Source organism: Syngnathus leptorhynchus, chromosome 5 (assembly GCF_054491065.1).
Source record: "Syngnathus leptorhynchus isolate UIUO chromosome 5, UIUO_Slep, whole genome shotgun sequence".
Taxonomy (NCBI): Eukaryota; Metazoa; Chordata; class Actinopteri; order Syngnathiformes; family Syngnathidae; genus Syngnathus; species Syngnathus leptorhynchus.
Genome location: NC_141199.1, coordinates 14,816,948 through 14,838,711, shown reverse-complemented (window position 1 = coordinate 14,838,711; position 21,764 = coordinate 14,816,948). Strand labels below are relative to the sequence as shown.

The 21,764-nt window shown below is 42.1% G+C and overlaps 1 protein-coding gene and 1 long non-coding RNA gene across 2 annotated transcripts; one reads left to right on the top strand and one right to left on the bottom strand.

The window, feature by feature from the left end:
* Window positions 1–1,406: 1,406 nt before the first annotated feature.
* On the bottom strand, window positions 1,407–10,595 carry gna12a (guanine nucleotide binding protein (G protein) alpha 12a). Its single transcript, XM_085911181.1, has 6 exons — window positions 9,912–10,595; window positions 7,485–7,703; window positions 3,500–3,550; window positions 3,202–3,402; window positions 2,645–2,851; window positions 1,407–2,164 (listed from the first exon to the last, which is right to left on the bottom strand). Exons 1-6 carry the CDS (start codon window positions 10,224–10,226, stop codon window positions 2,003–2,005), a joined length of 1,155 nt encoding a protein of 384 aa, XP_085767307.1. The 5' UTR covers window positions 10,227–10,595; the 3' UTR covers window positions 1,407–2,002.
* Window positions 1,714–20,216, top strand: LOC147057165 (uncharacterized). Its single transcript, XR_015065988.1, has 3 exons — window positions 1,714–2,189; window positions 16,045–16,158; window positions 19,817–20,216. It is a non-coding gene; the product is annotated as an uncharacterized LOC147057165 (long non-coding RNA).
* The last annotated feature ends 1,548 nt before the right edge of the window (window positions 20,217–21,764 follow it).

Sequence of the window (21,764 nt, the reverse complement as noted above, 5' to 3'; positions counted from 1 at the left end):
CCTAGTTAAAATTGCTGATTTGATGTTCGTATGAGTTCAATGTGCCCGAAATTCTGTGAACAATCAAAGAACACAATGTCCTCCCTCAGTGAACGTCCTTCCTTTTGTTTTGCACACCACTGTGGATTTCAGTAAATGTTGCTTTATTTTTTTTTGCACTCGCCTTCTTTCGTAGAACACTGCAGGAGGTCGCTTTTGTGTGTGTGCGTGTTACTCTATTTGAGCAACAGGACAGGAAGTGGGCTCCGCAGAGGAAACTTGACCCGCTTCCATACAAGCCCCCCCACCCCCGTCCTCTCCCTCGTGGTACTTTTACTTGTCTTCCTCCCTTTGTAACCTTCACCCCCGCCCCTCCATCTCTTCATTTCCATTTTTCTTTCTTTCCAGCAGACTTGATTCCAGTCTGCCATCGTATTACTTACTTCTCACTTCCTTTAGAAATCAATGTGATTCATATTTATGCTACTCCAGAAACAATGACACAGTTTTTGCTGCTGCCTGTTCTTTCAGGTGTTAAAATCTTTCCAGTAACCAGTAATATCATTTGTTCCATGCAGAGGATAAAGAATATATATATATATATATATATATATATATTTTTTTTTGTTTTTTTGTTTTTTTGTTTGCTACACTGCGTTCAATCTGTTGTACAAAAGGTTAAATAACGGCAACATAGATGCTAATTAACATCAAGCTAGCAGACTGAAATGCTAATATGTTTCACATAACCAATATGTAATTCTCCTAGAGCAGTACTGAACTGGAAGATCTTCCTTTTTTCTATTAATTACTGCATTTAACACTTTAACATTTGGCAGACATCTCTTCTCTGCCAAGTAAAACAAAGATTTTTGTGGAATTCTTCATCATGCATTGTAAAAACTAGTCAGTAATTCCCCTTGGTGCTAAACTTCTTTTGCTGGCACACAAATAAATAGACTCAAACAGCTTCTGGGCAAAAGGCAGTGTATTTCACCCAGAGCAACAAACACAGAGCCAATAAGGCACCCAAAAATCAAAACAAAAGCAGAAGGTCAAAATGAGGGAACATACTCCATCATGTCCTCTGTCCTGTTTTCCATCCTTTTTCTTTCACTCCACGGTTTGTCCTTGTTGTCTCAGCATATATCCAGTGCTGTGACAACATCTATTTACATGATTTCAAAATAAAAAAACAAAACGCTGTGCCATGTGGGTTAGTTGTACATTTACAGTGCTGCTGTTACAGAGCTGTATATATATTTTTTTTTTAACGCACGCACACACACAGTGGCAGACACACTTTATACAGGAAGTATGAGCAGGAACAAAAAGAGCATCGGGGTCAATTCAAAACAAACATAAATTAATTCATTTTTTATCATGTGTAATACTTATCACAATTATCTCTCTACTCTGGAGTCCCCCCCCCCCACTACGTGACTTTTGACATGCACTAATATGACATATGTTGGCATAATAGTCTGGCAACTACGTGTTACTAGTGAGGCAAAACTTCAGTACTTGCTGTCCAATTTGATGTCTTTTGTATGGCGCGCAGATGGAACGAACAAATACAAGCGAGAAGACAGTCCGACGCTAGATCATTATCATCGTCTCTACCCCTCGCTGCAAGTTCACTGACTTGTACAAGTTCAATCACATCACCCAGCATATGACCACCGAGGCCCAAACGTTGGGTCATGTGGAGTCCCCCCCCCGCCTTTCCCCTTCCTACTCCCTCCCGCTCCGCCTCCTGACTTGATTTAGTGACTGTGTTGTCATAAGTCTTTAAGACGTCCAGAACAACCAAACACTTTGAGCGCTTGTGTTGTTCAAATCCAATTGTGTGTCTTGTTGGGTTGTATGAAATGGGTTGGATCACAGCTCCACAGGTTGTCTTCGAACCACATTAGTGCGTCCGCTCAACTGCTCCACAGGTCTCGATACCACAGCACCGTTAGGCTTCCCCGTTTTTTTTTTGGTTTCCTTTTTCTCCAAGAGTCAAGAATGTTTTTGAGTGTTACTGCAACATGATGTCCTTGAGGTTCTCTTGTAGGATGGTGTCCTTGACTGCGTGGAAGACGAAGCGGATGTTTTCGGTGTCCACCGCCGTGGTGAAGTGGTGGAACAGCGGCTTGCCTCGGTTTCTCCTTTTGCGGCTGAACGACTGCACCAGAAACGCCTGTGGGCACAAGATGGCGCAAACAGTGAGTGTGTCTCTTTTGATTGGACTACGTTATCTGCTTGTTTACAAACACAGTGATGCCTTGAGATGCGATGTTTCGAAATGCGCTTGAACTCCTGGGGGCCCTATTTTTCCGACTGGCTGAATACGGCGCAACACGTGATGTTGTGAGGTGTGAACTGGCGTATTTAAAAGAGGGAAATCTGCACTGCGCTGTGTGTAATAATTATAATATAATTAAAATATATATGATCAAATGAAAATATATATTATAAATATTTTTTGAGAGAGAAAGTTTGTTTTCTTATAAGGAAAAATATCACTCTAAAAGATCTAATAGAATTTCAAGGATTGAACAGGTTGCCAATATGGATCCGTTGAAAAAGATTCAAGAAGAATTTTATAATAATAATAATAAGTCATAAGCAACGATTGCCCATCATGGACAACTCTTCGCACTTGGCGGAGGGTCAGCACCTGCACATCCTCCAGCCGGCGCGGATCTCCCCTGAACTCTGGGAAGTTCTTGCGGATGTCGGCGGTCCGGATCTTGTCCACCAGTAGGTCGGTCTTGTTGAGGAAGAGGATGATGGAGACGTTGAGGAAGAGTTTGTTGTTGACGATGGTCTCAAAGATGTTCATGCTTTCCACCAGCCGGTTGGTGCGACGGTCCTCCATCAAGACCTGGAAATGACACGCACGTGTTTCAGCTACAGACTTAATTCACCGTGACGCCACGATCGCAAAAGGTGAAGCCTTCCACGACGGCACATTGTCTTGTACAATTCAAGAATGAAGATGAAACTGTAGCCTTCAGAAATGGCGGTGGTCGACTTTACAGCAATCAAAAAAAAAAAATCAGTCATATGACCGCTTATTGGAAAAGGAGCCAGCGCCGAGGCAACAGTCGCGTTTGTTCAAGGCGAGCACAAAGAGAGCTTTGTCTCTTGTCCATTTTGCGGTTTTTGGAAAAGGACACGCGGCTGGAGAAAGAAGCCACTGTCTGCCTCGTTTGTGACCTCGCCGTCCCGTACCTGATCGTACTCGGACGAAGACACCATGAAGAGGATGGAGGTGATTCCGTCGAAGCACTGGAACCACTTTTGCCTCTGCGACCGCTGCCCGCCCACGTCGACCATCTTGAAGGGAATCTTCTTGATGACAAAGTCGTGCTCCACGATGCCCTTGGTGGCTTTGCGAGCAAACAGAATGTCCTGCCGGCTCGGGATGTAGCTCTGAAGGGAAAACAAGGACGACGGGATTACACCAAAACTAGATTGATTCAGTTTACAGGCCAACTTTGGGTCCATCCACAAAGACCACGTGACTCACCAGCTGACCGATCCGTTCCAAGTTATCCAGGAAGTATTTGACCGACTCACTCTGCGGACAAATGGAAGGGGGGGGGAAATGCGTTACAGCCGTAAAATGGAATTTAGGAATTGATATTAATATTGTAATAAACATTGATAAAAACATGGGAAGTGGACTTTAAAAAAGACATTTAACGCAATTAACAAGCAGCTTGAAGGTCAAAAAACCGGGAGCGTGCGTCAAAACGTTTCCCGGTGAACATTGCGAAATGAGATAAGCCAAGTGGACGACTAGATAAAATGTCAGCCGGGACTCGCTGACCCACTTTTTTCTCAATCCATGTTGTGTTGTAAATTCCAGCAAAATGAACAAAGAGAACAATTTATTTTCATAAAATAACTTCCATTCTCACATAAACCGTAAATGACAAACGGACAATAATACAAACGTCGAACTTTCGTTCTTAATCGCACACACGTGAAAGGAAACAGCTGTGTGTGTGAAGACGGTGACGGGGAGGGAGGAAGCCCGACAATCGAGACACAAAGTCACTCAACATAGCGCTTCTTCATCTTCCAAACTTCCTGTCTCGATGAAGGAACAGATTCATTCAACTAGCCTTTCAAAAGAATCCGTGTCAGTGGCCCGCACATGTCGAGCATCAACCCGGAGGGGCTAGGACCCCCCCCCCCCGTCACCCCCCTGCTGACCTGCAATGTCACACTAGAAGAAAACACACAAAGCCGTAAAGCTCCCATTGGCTAAGCGGGACATGGAGGGGAATTCCCGGAGATGAAGGGATGTGCAAACACGCACACACACACACTCACACTTCCACAGTCACTTTGACTTCCGTCAGCATTAATTGCACCATGTCGTGGAGACACTAAAAGCAAAATATCATTTTGAATCTAGTTGATAAAGTGTAATATGAAGCTTTGCTGCAGAGTTTTAGATGGAAATGAAAATATGGTGTGTGTGGTTGAGTAGAGCGAGTGGAATGTCTCTATGGCACGTATGCAAAGATTAGTGGCTTTATTACGACAACCTCAACGGGCTCACTGTGTGTGTGTGTGTATACACAAAAGTCACATGACTGTGTGTGTGTGTGTGTGTGTGTGTGTGTGTGTGTGTGTGTGTGTGTGTGTGTGTGTGTGTGTGTGTGTGTGAGAGAGAGAGAAAGAAAGAGACTGGCCGTGCCACTATTGTTTGACGGAAAAGCTGCTTGACCCCAATGGTGACGTATTAACTCCGAGTTGAACCGGGCCAACAAAAGAGTTCTTGCGCATTCTCATACGAGATCGCCATCTTTATTTTCGGCATTGTTTTTGAGAAATTGAGAGATTTCTTTTGTTTTTTTTACGAGGAATGGGCAGATTAATTGATCAAATTAACAATGCTGATTAAACCGTAGCGTGCGAGAAGCCCGAATGGATGAAACCAATACCCGCCTCTCAGATGCACCTTTTTTGTGTTTAATACAAAATGGTTTTCACCCTCGATTAATCGATAGAGCCTTCCACGCAGATATCGTATCGGATTTCATCGACATTTGGATGATAACTGATTCCTGTGTGACTTTCCCTCTTTTCACGTTATCCTCCCCAAAGATCCAAACTGTCCCACTAGAACCACGTCGCATAAATCCAAAGTCTTTTTTGTACTTGCGTGTTCTCTCCACGTGTGTGTGTGTGTGTGTGTGTGAAGTACAGTCCGAATTTTGCCACATCCACTTTCCCAGCGGCCAAACCCATTCTGTCTTCCCATGTTGATTTCAAAGTTTGCCTTGTGTCGGCGGGACAGGATGCAGTGACACCGCAGCAGTAAACCATTATGTGTGTGTGTGTGTGTACAGTAGACGACGGCCTTTGGACGTACATCTGTTGAAGGCTCTCACACACTTACACAACGCTTACCACAAAAAAAAAAAACAACAACATATATTTGGAGTCCCAACAAGACTTGTGTCGATGGCCCTATCCAAGCAGGGTGTTATCAGGGTGTGCCTGCGAGTAAACAAAATGCCTGCACGGGTTTGCCCCCCCCCCTCCTCCTCCTCCTCCCCCAACCTCTCCCTTGCCTTCTTTCCTAAGTTCCCTTCTTTCTTCCTTCCCTCTCTGCGGCGTCTGCCTGTGGCTCGGATCCAGCCGAGCCTGGGAAAAGCTGACCGAAAAAAGCCTCTGCGGGAGAGGAGCTAGAGAGAAGCAGGGTAGGGAAAGGGGGAGAGGGAGGGGGGGGGGAATCTAACCCTTGGCGTACACTCATTCCGACTTTCGAAATGGCTTGCAGACAGCATTGTGAATTCATTGCGTCAGGAAGCGGAGACAAACGACAAAGTTGAAAGCCGGCGAAAAACATGCACCGACGTGAGGTGACCCCCCCCCCCCTCCTCGCCAGATCCCGTTTAAAAATCTGGAGGATTCTCGCACCGAAAATGCTAAATTGTCCGTTTCGTGAGAAATTTCTGTCGAAGGATATTATTGATCAAATTGAAAGAGGTAGCGCGTTCTGTGATTCCAAGAGACATTGCCATCTACTGGCCTGGCATGAATGTGGAACATAAGTGTTTTTTTTTCTTTAATCTGTCGTTATTTTTAAAATGACCCCGCCGGCCGGACAGGTCAGCGGCCAGCAGTGAGCAAAAAATAACCCCTTAGCTTGTGGACAGATATATCTAAAGAGGATGTGGCAATGGACCATCCTCACCCAGCTTCCCCCAGACTGGGATGTCCTTGAGCATGACGCCGATTCTCAAAACAGTTCCTCGAAGCCAAAAAAAAAAGTGTGCCAGACACAAATGTGCACCTCTTTGTGTGTAAACGCAGGAGACTAATTTCATAAATATGCAAAAATTCACAACAAAGGTGATTAGAGCCAAATCGACGACGGTTAGCAAGCTAGTGGGCTAACAGTGCTAGCGGGCTTCGCTAACCCACAGGTCAGCGTCAGAATTATCCGATAAGTCAGCGTCACACTTGAGGGAAAGTCAACTGTTTATTAACACGGCCATTGATGGATATAGATGCTAAATATGTAATTAGGCAGTGAATGAATTTAAAATGGCGGCACAGCACATGCGACGGCTGAGAGGAGGCTATCTTGTTTTATTCACTTAGCAAATTCATTCTTTCTGTTAACGCTTTTCTCTCTGGTCTATCATATGTATAAAACATTTAATTTCACCGTACAGGGACTTTACATTAGCTGGTTCAAAAAAAAAAAAAAAAAAGTGCAGCTTTAGCATAGTGCCCATATCAGCGCGAGCCTCCAGATAAAGCTAGCCGGCGTGACATAAAGCTGTTGGCGGACGTCTCGCGCACGTTGGCGAGACGGAAGTGCTGCCTGACTCTAGATTGTTTTGTCACTGATAGTAAAAGCGTAAGAAGGTAGAAGTTGGAGCTTTTTCGGCCGACCGCTTTGCTTCCGTGTCAGAAAAAGACAGAGACGCGGGGGGAAATAAAAAGTGCAACGGCAGCTAAAACTGGCTGGTGGAGCTGAGAGAACAATACAGTCTGTGATACCTCCGTGAAACTCAACCTTCTGCTTGCCATGAAGCATCTGTCTGCTCCATCACGGAGGATTTGTTGGCACTGACGTGACGTTATTTGCTGAGCAAAGTGCTTCTCCAGCTCTTCTACAACTCCCCTTTTTTTTTTTTTCCACCAGAACATAAAACGGCAATTTTAGGAGTCTCCTCTTTTTTTTTTCTCTCTCTCTCCTCAGACATGAGAGGGTGGGAGACACTTGGAGAAATGATTATCTGACTGGAAAAAAAAAAAAAACAGACAGCTTTTAAGTACACCCTTGGTTCCTCTATTCTCTCCTTTGGTCAGTTGTGTGCTTCCAACTTTGTAGGGGGTGGGAGGGGGAAGACCCTTTTCTGTTCCAGCACGGCTCAAATCAAATCCTCCAAAGACCTTCTTGGATGAGTTTGATCGGTAGTGTGAAATTGTTGATTGTCTGGAAATCAGAGTCTCAACTTTTTTTGCGTGGCGCCACTCACCAGCTGGAACTCGGAGCGCCTAGCGTAGGCCTGCTGGATGCCGGCGTCCGCCCACAGGGCGCTGAGCGCCATCACGTACAGCTGGAACTCGCCGGGCTCGACGCCCACCGCGCCTGCTCGGCCCTCCCACGACATCACCAGCATGCCTTGCTTTTCGTTCTCGCAGCTTTGCCAGCTGATGCCAAGTTTGTCACGGGCGTCCACCAACACGCGCATTCCCTGCGGAGGGGGGGGGCACAAAAAGTAATCAAATCAGGACTAGAGGCGTAATCAATGAATCTATTCTCAAACACTGATGCCTTTTTTTTTTTTTGGTGGGAGGTCTCCTCGGGATCAAACAAACCCCACAAACCTTTGGTGTGGTTGTCTTATCGTTAACAAGCAACCTTTTAATGAAGATCATTTTGGGCGTTACACTGCCTTGTAATCAAGAAAACAGTGTGTCTCTTGTTGCCACGGCAACATCAAATCGCCCACTTTAATGGTCTATATATAATACAAGGGAAGCAGCCAAAAAGTTACTGTTGATAGTCGTGCCCAACGATCAAATGTTTATTTCGAGTCATTCTAAGTTTTGCAATCGATCACAGTGAATTTTGAATCCATTTATTTAGGTTTCATCTCTCGTACGCAAACAAGCCACTTCAACGTGACTTCTGCGATTGTCTTTTTTTATTTTCTGCTGATTCATCAATCCAGCCGAAAACATGACCAAACAAAGACTCATTAGGTAATAAATTCCGATTTATTTCCGAGATGCAGTTGGCAGGAATTCTCGGATTGACCCTCGGTGACCTCTGTGACTAAGTAGTGTGTCTAAGATGGACAAAAACCTAAACAAACACAGACGCCCCGCAGCTGAACTGGTGTTTACCACAAAGACAGCCGTGTCTAACACTTTGTATGACACACAGCGAGCAGAAACATTAAAAAAAAAAAAACTTTCATAACTATGAGTGAGCTTTGACTCACATCCCTTGTTCGGCATGGAATAAAACTTGCACCACATGTTTCGGATTTGTTCCTCAATGTTAAGCCATTTACTGTTTGACAAAAAAAAAAAAAAAAAAAAGATTTGCTTTGCGGTTTTAAAAGCTGCCGGTGGCAAAACATTCAAATGCAAAGCAACACATTCCAGTTATTTCACTGGTGTAAATGTTATTTAGTATTTTATTGGATGTTTTACATGGCGGGAGGAAAAGCAGCTTGTCAACCTCACTATGCTATTTTCTTTTTTTTTTCTACACGTCTCTCTTTTTTTTTGTTTTAATTGCCTGCTTTGCGGAGACAGACGGGGGGGGGGCTGTATTTGCTTTGGACGCGTCTCTGTTTTCTATCTCTGACAGCAACGAGGTATTCCGCTAGCTCATAATCTCTCTTCGGGACCAGATAACATTCTAAAAATCTACTTCGGCATCAGGTTTCTTCTTGCCAAATATATAAAGACTTTTTATTTTTTTTAATGGCACTTAAATCTTTGTCAAATATACCAAATATGGAGTTTGGTTTCTTTCCAAAAGGGTCTAGACATAGATTGACACATTTTGGAAGTGACATTAGCTGTAAAAAAAAAATAATGCAGGATGTCTGCTGGAAAGGAAACGGACGCCATCTTTTTTTTTGTTAACGCAATATCCAGCAAAAGAAGAACTGAAAGTGAAAGATTCCACCTCAAGGCTAACCAGATGTCTGGATGACTTTTCGCGCTTGAGATTTGAACCGCCAAAGGAAAAAAAAACTCAACTGTAGCTACTATACTTGCTTTTCTCAATGATACAAAAACAAATTCAAGTCCCTCATGTTCCGACCACGAGATGCCGTTCCGATGAGCTCACAGACGGTAAACCCTGATCTGCTTTTTTTTAATGGTAAAAGAAATGACAACGATTTCCAACCATCGTGACTTCCGCTATGACATCGATTAGTGATCCACTCAGGCACATTGGGAATTGGGTACAAATAAGTTACGTCCCAAACCAGGGGACGTTGGAGTCTCATTGTATTGGTTTTTTATTTTTTTGGTCAAACTGGAGCCTTTCTTTTCCCAGTATGAGGCTGAGCGGATGTTCTCATCCCTCAGGAATAGTCTGGTATTGTTAGCTAGTGAAGGAGGCCCGACTATGGCAGCAAACAAAAGGACATTTACACACATGGACACACACACATGGACACACACACACACACACACACATGGACACACACACACACACACAGGATAAAAATATGCATTGTGTCAACAAACCACTCTACAGTGGGGAGGATGATGTCAGTTGTAGGACAAACAATTATTCTTTTAAAAACTTTTATAGATAAGCTCAATGAATACATTGGGGTCTTTTCTTCAATCTACTTTGTGCAAAAAAAAGAGCTGTGATTGTCACATATTGAGTAATTTACATTTCAATGACTTTTTTTTAAGTGACTTACCTTCAGTATATTTTCATAAATAGTGTCCCTGAAGTCCAGCAGTGCTTTCTTGTCAAACTCTTGTCCGTTAATGATGCGCATCTGCTTAAGAAAAGTCGACTTTCCGCTCTCTCCGGCGCCGAGCAGCAGGATTTTTACCAGCCGTCTCACGGCTCTTCTCTCCCGTGCGAGCATAGCGTCGATCTCCCGGCTTCTCCGACGAGCCTCCCGCTCCTGCGCGGCGTCCTTTCCCCGGCTGCTCTGCTTGCTGCCCGCGTCCCGGCTCGCCTCAGCCGGCAGGAGACAGCGGCTGAGGGTGCGGACCACTCCCGACATAATTTGCTTCAATAAATCCTCAGCGGACAAATATTCATCATAACCACCCTCCCCCCGATTCTCCTTGTTAGGCCTACATTTAATTGAAAGTGTCTTTTTGGGGTTGAGATGTCTAATTTCAACAGTCAAAGCGAGCGAGCGGGTAACGTTGTCGTCTGGTCGGTTACCGGGAGACAAGACGAGTCTTGCTTGGAGCACGCCATGTAAACTTAAAGAAAAATGCAACCCGCTTGAAAAAAAAGTTTTAATCTCGACAAAATGTCCAGTTAAATCCACTTCGTATCCTCCAACTTTAAATAACAAGGCAGTGTAACGTCCAAGGCGAGAGCGCGTCCAAACTTTCACCAACACTGCAGCCGACCAGCGGTGGTGAACTTGGGTAGCGGCCGGGAGGGTGCGACTCCTCAAAGGGAGGGAGGGGAGGGGAGGGGACGGTGGTGGGACGGCCCAAGCGGAGGTCGGGGAGAGTGTTACCACAAGAGGGCGCCCGCACTCATTTATACAGCTCATAAGCGCCAAAGACCAGCATGACTGTCGCGATCCGACACCCGCGCATTTCCCCATTATTTCTTTCTTTATTTATTTGTTTGTTTGTTTGTTTGTTTATTTATTGGATATTTGTTTTTTTTTCCCAGATTTTTTTTTCCAAATTCATTTCAATTAGAGTCAATTATACGGCACTTCTTGTTATATGCCATTACCATTTTGTCCATGAATATAAAGTAATTAATTTATTGGTTCTTTTTGAGGCATTTAAATTTCAAGGGGCATACAATAAGTTACAAAACAGTGCTGAGTTGTACTTTATTGCTTTATTACATTATTTCAAATGTGCTTTTCTTTTTTTTGAATGTAAATCACATGAAGTCATGCAGAATAGATTAGAATGTCTTTGTAAAGGTCTCACGGAGTGTCTTTTGACAGAAATGCAAAATAGGCTGTTCTTGAATCCTGGACAAAGACACAAGCGCCGTATCAAAGACATTCATATTGAATATTTGAAGGTGCTCACAATAACACTGACTTCTTTTGATTATCATTCAGCTGATGGCATACCTTTGAAATATAGTACTCAATTAATTTCAGCTATCACAGTTTTTATTGTTATTATTTATACCTCAGTGTTTCCCTCTCAATGACATGGCTAAAATTTTTCTTAAAAAGAGATGTAATGCTAAAAAAATTATTGGAAAAAAATGCAAAAAGAAATATATATTACAAGATAAAACCACAATGAAACAACCTTCCCATAGTGTCAAGGCCTGATTTTAATAGAGTTGGAACTAAATAAATGTGAAAGGACACCCTTGCTGTATTGTCCCCCACTGAGGCCTTCAACAAAATCTGCAATTAAATGTAAAAACGTTTTGCAAGCAAAAGGTCACTGTAGTTTTTTTTTATGAGCGTGGGACAAATGCTTCTGATGTTTACGTGCGATATGTCCTCAGTCAAGGTCCGTGTGATTTTGTGTGCAAAGTTTGTTCATTGTCAAATGTCTTTGCTTCAACTTTACAAGTGTCTCGACACATTGTTTACTTGTACAACAAACTGACGAGTACTGGGCATCTATTCGCTTTATTAGGGAAGGAGGGCTTTTTTATTTCTCTAAATATTTATAATAATAATCAATGTGATGTACTCAAGACTGAAATTGTAAAAACAAAGGAACAAACAATAAATATTATGGCCCAATCTGCTGTCAAGACATGGGTGTTATTCCACTTAATGCCACAAAGGACGCTGTTGGCTAAGATTTGAAAAGTTGAAAGCACCGTCCCTTCTGACTCTTCTAAAATTCTTGGAAGAGCACAGTGGGATCACTAATTGACCAGGATAAGTGGAGACCCAAAGAACACCACGTTCTTTACACACCCAAATGCCAGCATTGCCTCTTTTTTTGGAGCAGTGTGAATCGAACTGAGCTCCAAAGTAATATCGCTCAAATATCGTCACCCTCTTCCTCTTTGTGTAATTAGTCTAAAAGCATTCTCATCAGGCATGCGACAACACACACACACACACACACACACACACACACACACACACACACACACACACACACACACACACACACACACACACACACACACAACTTTGTCTCTTCCTGTCTGAATGCCTCGGCTGTGTTTGCGTGAGTCATTTATATGCTAATGAACGTCGAAGGCCTTGTCGAGAAGTGAGAAGGCTTATGTCAGAGTAGAAGAAGAAGAGAAGCGAGAAGTCGCAGATAAGACAGGAGAACCTTAAAGACATTCCTCGGCTTCCTTTCCTTCCAAAAAGTCATCACAACGCATCTTACGGCTCGGTGTGAACTATGTTTATCCCGCTCGACCTCCTCCTGCACCTTTTCTGTGCTGAAATATTGTTATTGTCTGACTGAAGGTATTCCGACACCAAACAGCTCCCCCTTCTACCGTACCTGACTAAAATGCCAAAGTGACTTGAGTGACAGGCCCACACTCCACTAAGCACCACGTGCCTCGACCTGTTTGCTGCCTCCACTGAGAAACATCAGACGGATCAGAACCAGCGGGTGACTGGAAGCAGATATCTTTCATGTCCTTAACCTTTATTGGTTTTTTATTTTTTTTTTACATAGTGGCTTTGACAATTTCAAAATAGAAATTGGACTCTTTGGTAATTCATATGACATCTCAACAAAGTAAAGAGGCATTTAAGATTGATAGGCTAGGCTAGGCTAGGCTAAGCTAGGCCAGAACAAAACAGTTTAGATTTTGTTGAAAATGATGTCATTCACTGTAATCCCGTTTTTTTTATGCCTACAGAAAGCTGGTTGATTTTATAATGTACATCATTGGTTACGATTATTGGTGTATTGAATTGTTTGGGAAAATGGGATTTATTTAGTGTAAACACAGGGATTGGTACACTTCGCAATTACCCAAAGGCTACTTTTGTCAATAATCCGCCCCAAACGACTGGAACGCTTATTTTTACGTGAGTGTTAGAGATCGATGGAATTCCTTAATCCTTTTTTTTCTTAGACCTCTGCGTAAACAAAGGAGATTTTCTTTTGCCGGACATAATTTACCGGAGCTGTCGGCTAGTGAAACAAACAGAGCCCGAAAGAGTGGAGCCTGCGAAATACGAGCATGCCGTTAACGATGACAAACAATCTTAAATTGTGCAAGTCATAAATGGGTTACTGTCGCTCGGCCCCCCAGTAGAGGTGGCGACTAGAGTTTAGAAGCGATAAAAGCAAGAACTGACTTCAAACTTGTTAAACACCAAACCCTTTTCACACTGCACTTATGGAAATCATGACAGTCGTAATTTCAATTCATGCAATCATTCTACTACCGCACACATTCCAATCGTACCACTTGAAATCCAAGAAAAACAAAAATCTATATTGTGTCACGTGAGCCCTGTAGTGTAAATCCAGGTGTAATGAAAAGCCAGTTTCCATTCCTTCCTTCCTGTTTTATTTTATTTTTTGGGGGGGAATGTTTTTGCTCTTTTTCCAAACAGTTTCTCTCCAGCGACTGGACTTACGATGTCCGAGGTCAATAGCGGGCCATATAAGATGTGTCGACTATGTACAGTATTGATGTGGAGGCTCTGACCTCACTTCCAGCCACTCCAAAGCTTAACAGTGAAAAATTGGCAGCGACAATAATAACTTAGCCTGGGGGTACAATAGACTGTGGGCTCTCAGGTGGATGCTGAGGTGGACCATTTCAAAATGGGATATCAATGGTAGCGGTGAGGCGGCCAGAAGGGCAGTCGCGACCTCAGAGCTTCGCCATTATTCAAAGTGTTTTCTGGCTATAACTCGCACGGAAAAACATCCAAAATGTCCAAGCTCACTTTTGGCCCATGATTGCTTTGAGTAATAGCTGCTGAAATTTAGAAAGGGAAGAAGCTCTGGCCATCTGTTATATAGGAGAGCAAGCAAGAGTGAGCATGAAAACAGAAGAACTTTCCATGTGTAGCGTTATGGGAATGAAGCTACATTTTTTAGCATGTAGTCCAAATTTGATGGAGATGCAAAAAAAGGTACACTCAGTATTTCTATCAATATATTTTGACGGCAATTCAATGTGACTTCTGGAGACGAGTTCCGAAATGAGCGGCTTCACCTTGAGAAGCATTTCATTTTGGTAACAAAATCTGCTTCTATTCCTATGCTTTTATGTCTGCCATCCTTGAAAAGATATTTCATTAAAAAAAAAAAAACGGGACGTGTAGCCGGCGATGGTCAAACGGGGCGTGACATCACAAATTCGACGGATGGAGTGATGTCCTTTTTATCCTAAACAAAACAAAAAGATTTTTTATTTTTGGAAGATTTGATTACTTTTTGGCTGGCATTTTCTTTTTTTTATTTGCTTGCTTGAAATAACCCTAAATATAAGTATTAGACTAAAATAAATGAACTGTACACAAAAAAATCTGGAAAATACTTTACTGTGTTCTTTTTTTAAGATGTATTACGTACCGTGAAAAATCGAACACCCGGAGGTTTTTTTTTTGCGACTCATACCACCACAACGGCATTCTACCGTTCGGGGAAATAAGGCGGCAGCTCCTAATAATGTTAGATTACAACACCAACTAAATTATGTGGGATTGGCGTGGCGGTCATTGTGTGTGAGTTTGATTAGTACTTCTGTTCTGTGGGACATTTATATCCTGAGATCAACTGTGTGTGTGTGTGTGTGTGTGTGTGTGTCACTCCATTCACATGGCCATCTGTGTGTGTATTTGTGTGTGTTTGTTTCGCCCTATCTAAAATGGCATCTTTGTTGTTTTACCATCCATTACTCACTCTTTATTTGCGCGTGTGTGTGTGTGTGTGTGTGTGTGAGGAAAACCATTTGGGAAAGCCAATTACCTCAGGTAAATAGCATAAGCTGGCGCTCTTAGATTTAGCCAAATAGTGAATTTGGAAAATAGGAAAGGCGATGGGATAAAAATGACCCACCTCACCCCCCCTCCCAAATACATCTACCTCCCCCCCATGCTTCATAAAAACCTAAAAGTTCACATCTATGAAATATTACCCTATAAAAGATCTTTCAAATCATCCCCCAGAATTCCTTTATAAAGAAGCATTATTATGATTCTGAGCCTACCACATAAAATGTGAGAAAATTAGGAAAGGGGGAAGGAAAAGTTCTAATTAAAATAATGCAAGAGGAACGTGGGGGAGGGCGGTAAAAAAAAAGTGGCCTCAGTAATGGCGGCAAGGAGGAGAGGAGAGGTGGGGGATTATCTTGTTTTTCCAGAAACGTTCTCATTTTAAATCTTCATTAGTCCCTCACTCACTCCTCCATCACAACAGTTGAAGTCTTGATTATTTTACTTGGGTTCTTGCAGAGGGCATCCATCTTTTCCTTTATATTTGTCAAGCTGCTCTCTGCTGGCCCTCTTTAAATGTAGCCTCTCTCTCTCTCTCTCTCTCTCTCTCTCTCTCTCTCTCTCTCTCTCTCTCTCTCTCTCTCTCTCTCTCTCTCTCTCTCTCTCTCTATTTTTTTTTTTCTTTTTCTTGGCTGTATTTAATTCAACAATATGACAAAAATAAAAACTCTGGAAGCCAGGCATGTCTTTTGGTAATATAATAAGCAAGCTTGGAGAGGATAAATAAAAGGAACAAAATAATTGAAAATAATTTCAAATGACATTTCTGCAATTTTTGATGTTGTGCAGATGGAAAATGTTGATCTGACAAAGGCGGAAACATAATAGAAGCAAACCAAGTTCTACGCAGTCCAACCAAGATTAAAAATAGACATAAAAAAAAATGCTCCTGCATCTTTTTCTCCTTTTTTGACCTTCACTAAAATGTGTCCAGTTTAGGAGGAGGTGGTGGGTCAAGCATGTCTCTGGACGACAAACACTTCAGCTGACAGCTCTGTACGCGGAGGAGCCGTCATGGCCGCCGGCACAATCTCAAGTCCCTACTTAGGTAAGCATGCAGCCATCTATGACAAAATTGTTCAAATCATTTCATTTTTTTGGATATTCGAAACATTATCCAGATGTGCCTGTTCAACACCACCTCAAGGCTTTCATCTTCAAATACCTTTAATCGTTTGACACACACGCTTGGTGTGGAGATCTTAATCGGACTAATCCTGGATTACTAGGCTATTATCACAAATTGTGGTTTTTTTTTTTTTTCAATGAAAACTAGATGTGTGCATTCGCAGGTGTGTGTGCGTCATAAATCCAATTTAAGTGGCGTATTTGAAACAAATAGTTTGGTGCAGGTTTTCCGATACTCAATAAAGTCGTAAATGCTTGCTGGGAAATTCAGCTCCTACGATTTTGACATTGTTTGTTATTTCTGCCGCGAATATTCTGTGAGTGACAGCCATGTAATGGCAACGTAACTGCATTTTTCTAAGCGTAACGGTGTGACACCAACACACACACACACACACACACACACACACACACACACACACACACACACAGACACACACACACACACACACACACACACACACGCTTGACCTCTTTCACCCGTCCACTACACTAAGGCCAAGGCTTTCCTGCATGAGTGAACACACACAATTCACACGTCTGAGTAGCCACCAGCTAGAAGAACACGCGCCCTCGCTGACCCACATGCCCGCAACGGGCTTCACATCACACATTAAAAATGACGTCAGTAACATTTTACACAAAATGTATTTTGCAACAAAATGACTCCCTTTCTGTGCCATCCACTGTCACAGATGCTCTTTTCAGGTGTTTGTTGAACGCCCGCGAGAACGCTAAAACACAAATGCAATCAGCATACTCACGCCCAAGCTGCTGTCGGCCACAGCTTACGCTCAAACACTCACGCGCGGATTCAAATTGAATTTGTGCGTGTGTTTGTGTGAAGTGTATTCATCTGTTTATGTTTTCAGTAATTAGAGAGGCGGGATTATGACGCACACATACGCACACGCACACATACGCACACACACACACACACACACACACACACACACACACGCACACACGCACACACGCGGGTGTCAAATGAATATCTGTCGGAAAAATATGAACAAAAGCAGGACAAGAGCCGAGCGACAGCACAGCAATGTCCTCAAAGATGACTTCTAAGAGAATTAAGAATGAGTCAGAAAAAAAGCGAGCTGGTGAAAGCTGAAAAACAACTCTGTGTGCGTAGGTACAAAAGTGTGAGAACATGTAAAAGTTTATGTGCATGAGCGGGAAAGCTTGTGAGAGATCCTGTGCATATATGAGAGCGTGTAAGTGTTTGCTAGCATCCCCTACATCAGCAGTAAATAGCAGCAAGCTCATTTCAGGGTCGTGTGATCAGCCAATTCATTATTAAAGCAGTGTGAGCTCTCCAAGATGAAGAAGCACTTAAGATTTTTTTGGTTTGTGCACGTAATTAAAGCTTCCACGCGATTGCTTTTGTTCCTCGCCGCTGTGTCGTTTTAAAAAAAAAGCAACAATTCCATTCGTGAAAGACAATTTTGTTCTTGAGGCACTTTGTGTTGCAGGGAGAAATCATTGTCAAATACTTTATTAAACACTCCCAGGGTCAAATTCACAACAACCCCTTCCAAATATTAAGAGACTACTTTACATGTGTAATTTTACACATTAAGAAAATAATAATAATAATAAATGGCATCAATTTTGGGGAATTCAAACAAATCAATCGCCAATTTGATGACAAGACTATTTATTTATTTATTTATTTAAATAACTTCCGTACTGTGTATATGCTTGTGTACTTTTTACTGAACGTTGGAAATGTCATCAAAGTGCCCTCGGGCTTGCATTACAGTTGGATTCCAGTTTGCATTTGCTAAAGTTCAACTTTATTTGATGTATTTTTTTAAATTCTAAATCAACAGCAAGAGTGTCAAGGGCGCTTCAGTGGAGGTTTGCTATGTCTGATGATTTACTGGAGTTTCCTTCCATTATGCACCCAATTTCCCCCCCCCATGCAAGCTTGAGATTGTTTGCAAAATTCAAACCAAAAAAAGCTAGATGAAAAGCTTTGAGCGAAAAGCAGATTATGAAATATATCAATTTTATTCATAGAATTTTGGTATCGGCAGTGGAGTTTGAATAAGTCTACTGTGAGAAAACACAAGTTATCTCACCGGATGATGAGCTCATTTCATCACTAAAGCATCAGTTGGTCCTCTGCCACCCTAAAATTTGAAGATGTAGCTATTAGTTTGAATAGTGTGCATATTGTTTCCAAAAGCAGAATTGTATTTTTCTTGTTTAGCGCCATTCATTTTCTATTAATGATGTAGAGGACTGTCCCAAAACTTTTGTCTCTAAATAGCATAGCATACTTATGATGAGCATTATTTTGCACAGATACAATGAATCCAAATTGAGATGTTCTTTTTTTTCCCTCAGTGGAGTTCCACTAGGCAATGATCTAGGTCCATTACTTTTCTACGATGGACGTAGAAGCGATGTATTGCAAAGTTTTTGTTCATAAATTGTATCGCATACTTCCCATGAAAATAATTTTGCACCGAGACATTCATCCAAATTGATTTTTTATTCAGTGGCATTCCACAGGGTAACGTTTTAGATCCGTTTATTTTCCTTGATTTTCCTGTTATTTTTTTTGTCTGCATCTTTTAAAAGAGTCGATTTTGAGATTTGTAAAGAAGAATACAAAAAGAGACATAATTCATATTATATTAAAACCTGCCACCTCCGTATTTGATATATCCCCTCGGCGTTCATTCCGTAGATTTGTAAAACATGTTTGTTTTTATCATGGCCGTCTGCTAGCATCTGTCGGGCTAGTCCTGTTTTGACAGCCGTTTCAAAAGCGCGTTTAGCAATTTATATGCAAAGCAGACAGATGAGGAAAACATTCATTGTAATGACACACCGTGAGACGGGAGGAGATCTAATTGGACAGAAGCTTGCACGTTGTGACTGCGCCAGAGATTGCTTGCTTGCAAATAACCACCACCGCAACACGTTTTAATACAAACGCACAAGATGTTCTTATGACGCTCGGAAAAATCGGAACTTTACAAAAAAAAATCAAGATGACATAATATCAATGGAGTTGAGTCTAAATTTGATGATAAATGCAAGATTTAACTGATCATATTAAAAGAATTACAAATACTCCAAAAAGTCACAAAATTAAGAAAAAAAGGTCAAAGGTCATGTTCCACATCTAAATTTAGATTTGGACTCAGGGGAGAGTTACTGAGAGGTATTGTATTATATTCCAAATCTCACGGTGAATCTTCCTCGCCGCGTGCTCGTCAGCTTGGATCCTTCTTCTGACACTTCATCAAAAGCGTCGGAGTGGAGGAAAAAAAAAAAAAAAAAGAAAAGATGGCGTCTGCCGTAGAAGCCGCTGAAGAGCTCTCATGTATCATCTCATTACACTTGCTGTGCTTACGCACACGCTGGGGTCGTGTTGTTGACGTGGAAGGAGTGAGTAGCCATCCGCCAGACGTTATTATTTCAATGGGGCCTGCCTTGCATTGTTAAAAAGGAGTTTCGAAACTAGAGTCACACTGGCTGACATGGTCTTCATCACAAGGACCACAAAGGAGACAAGACAAACAAAACGTCTGTCTTTTGTGTTCTTGTTCTTGCAGGATCAATTCTGCGCCGTTGTGGGAGTGAACACAGACTGACGACAAAATGGTGAAAAGGTGAATCTTTCAGAGAAAAATGGAAAAAAAATATGAATGTGAATTTGATTACGCCACACTCTTTATTTATTTATTTATTTAATCATTTATTTATTTATATTTTTTAATTTATTGTGTATCATCGTGTAGTTTTAATTCTAGGAAGAATTTCAAATCGTGCAACTTAAGAGTGTTTGATTTTCGAGGTTCCATTGCGCCTGAAACTAAAGCAAGCTACAAAAGTTTAGAAGCAAGAAGTGGAAAGAAAAAAGTATCCAGTAAGATGATAAAGTTGCTTTTCTTCTTGTTGTTCTGATTAATTATAAAACTGCATCTCTTTTTAGTTGCACATCATATGCTAGTGAAAAAAAAAAAAAAGTATCACACGGAGAAGAAGACGCTCGTGTTTATTCATGAAGCTGCTAAAAATACAAAAAGTTTCAGTTTTGCCAAACTGGGAGAACATCTTGAAAAAAATGTTTTCCCCTCTTTTGGTCGGATTAATGCGAACACGATCAGACGAAAACTTGTCTGTCACTTCCTGTTTATGTGTGTGTGTGTTGAAAAACAGCTTGGCAGCCATTTGGATGTTGTTGAACACACACACACACACACACACACACACACACACACACACACACACACACACAAGCAGATATCAAATCCGCCACGGCGGCCGGCGGTAACGAGACAATCGTCCCATCTGAGCACTAATTACGCCCCCCCCAGCATGGCGCCGTAATTTGTAGTTAAACACAGATCAATTCACATTCATCTCACCTGTTGTGCCGAGAAAGATGGCGGGCGCTGTTGATGGAAAGAGAGCTTTGGCCGGCTCGCTCGAGGAAAAAAAAAAAACGAGGTCAATAATGGCTTGCTTTATCTCATCACAAGCCATCGCTTCTTCTTCCTCCTGGTCTTTGTCCCGAGTGACTTCTCTTTTCACACACTTCAGCCAACTTCTATTTGCCGGCGTCACTGATCAGACCCACTCTGGAGTTTTATCTGCTTGATCACATGACGTGATTTAAAAATAAATAAAAATTGGCCCGCCATACACCAGTTGCTCTATTCTCCCGTTTGTTTGTAAATTGGTTTTGACACTTCTGGACTTATTGACTCGTCATTTGCACGTATTCTCCTGTCCAGACTTGTGACATCACACATGCAGAAACCGCGAAGAAACACGGGAACACCTACGAGGTGTGATTTACCAACAGCTGCGGTTTGGCTTTAAAACGTGGAACGTGGACTTTTCCTGAGACTTATTCCAATTCAATAAAATACATCCTCTCCATCCTGGAATTTATTTGGCACTTTGTTACAATGTAGCCACGAGCGACATTGCAAAACACTGTCAATTGTTTTGAAATACAAAAGGCATGTTCATTCTCTTCGACTGAATATTTACAGCCAACTTCCCTTAACACAACTTGCGAGTAGGTGTGTGTGTGCGTGTGCACGTGTGTGAGCTTGTTGGAGAAGGTGTAGGGCATTAAATTGAGCGATGGAGCACTCCTATTGATTTCCACAGTAGAGGAAAAGTAATCTTCTCTTCGCTGGATCCGCTCGTGTGGAGTTGTATGTGTGTGTGTGTGTGTGTGTGTGTGTGTTTGTTTGTGTGTGTGTGAGTGTGAGTGCTTGGCGATCCCTCTGTGATTGAAACAGTGGTCAGAAACAGTATTAAAGATTTGATAGGCTCCCCCTGGTCGCTACAGTATATCACTCCAAAGTAGTGGATAATAATTGTTGCCGTAAACACGTGTGTGTGTGTGTGTGTGTGTGTGTGTGTGTGTGTGTGTGTGTGTGTGTGTGTGTGTGTGTGTGTGTGTGTGTCAAAGCTTTGTTTTTGTGCTCCCCAAAATAAATCAATCAGACATTTTTTGACAGGACACCTACAAATATTTGGTCA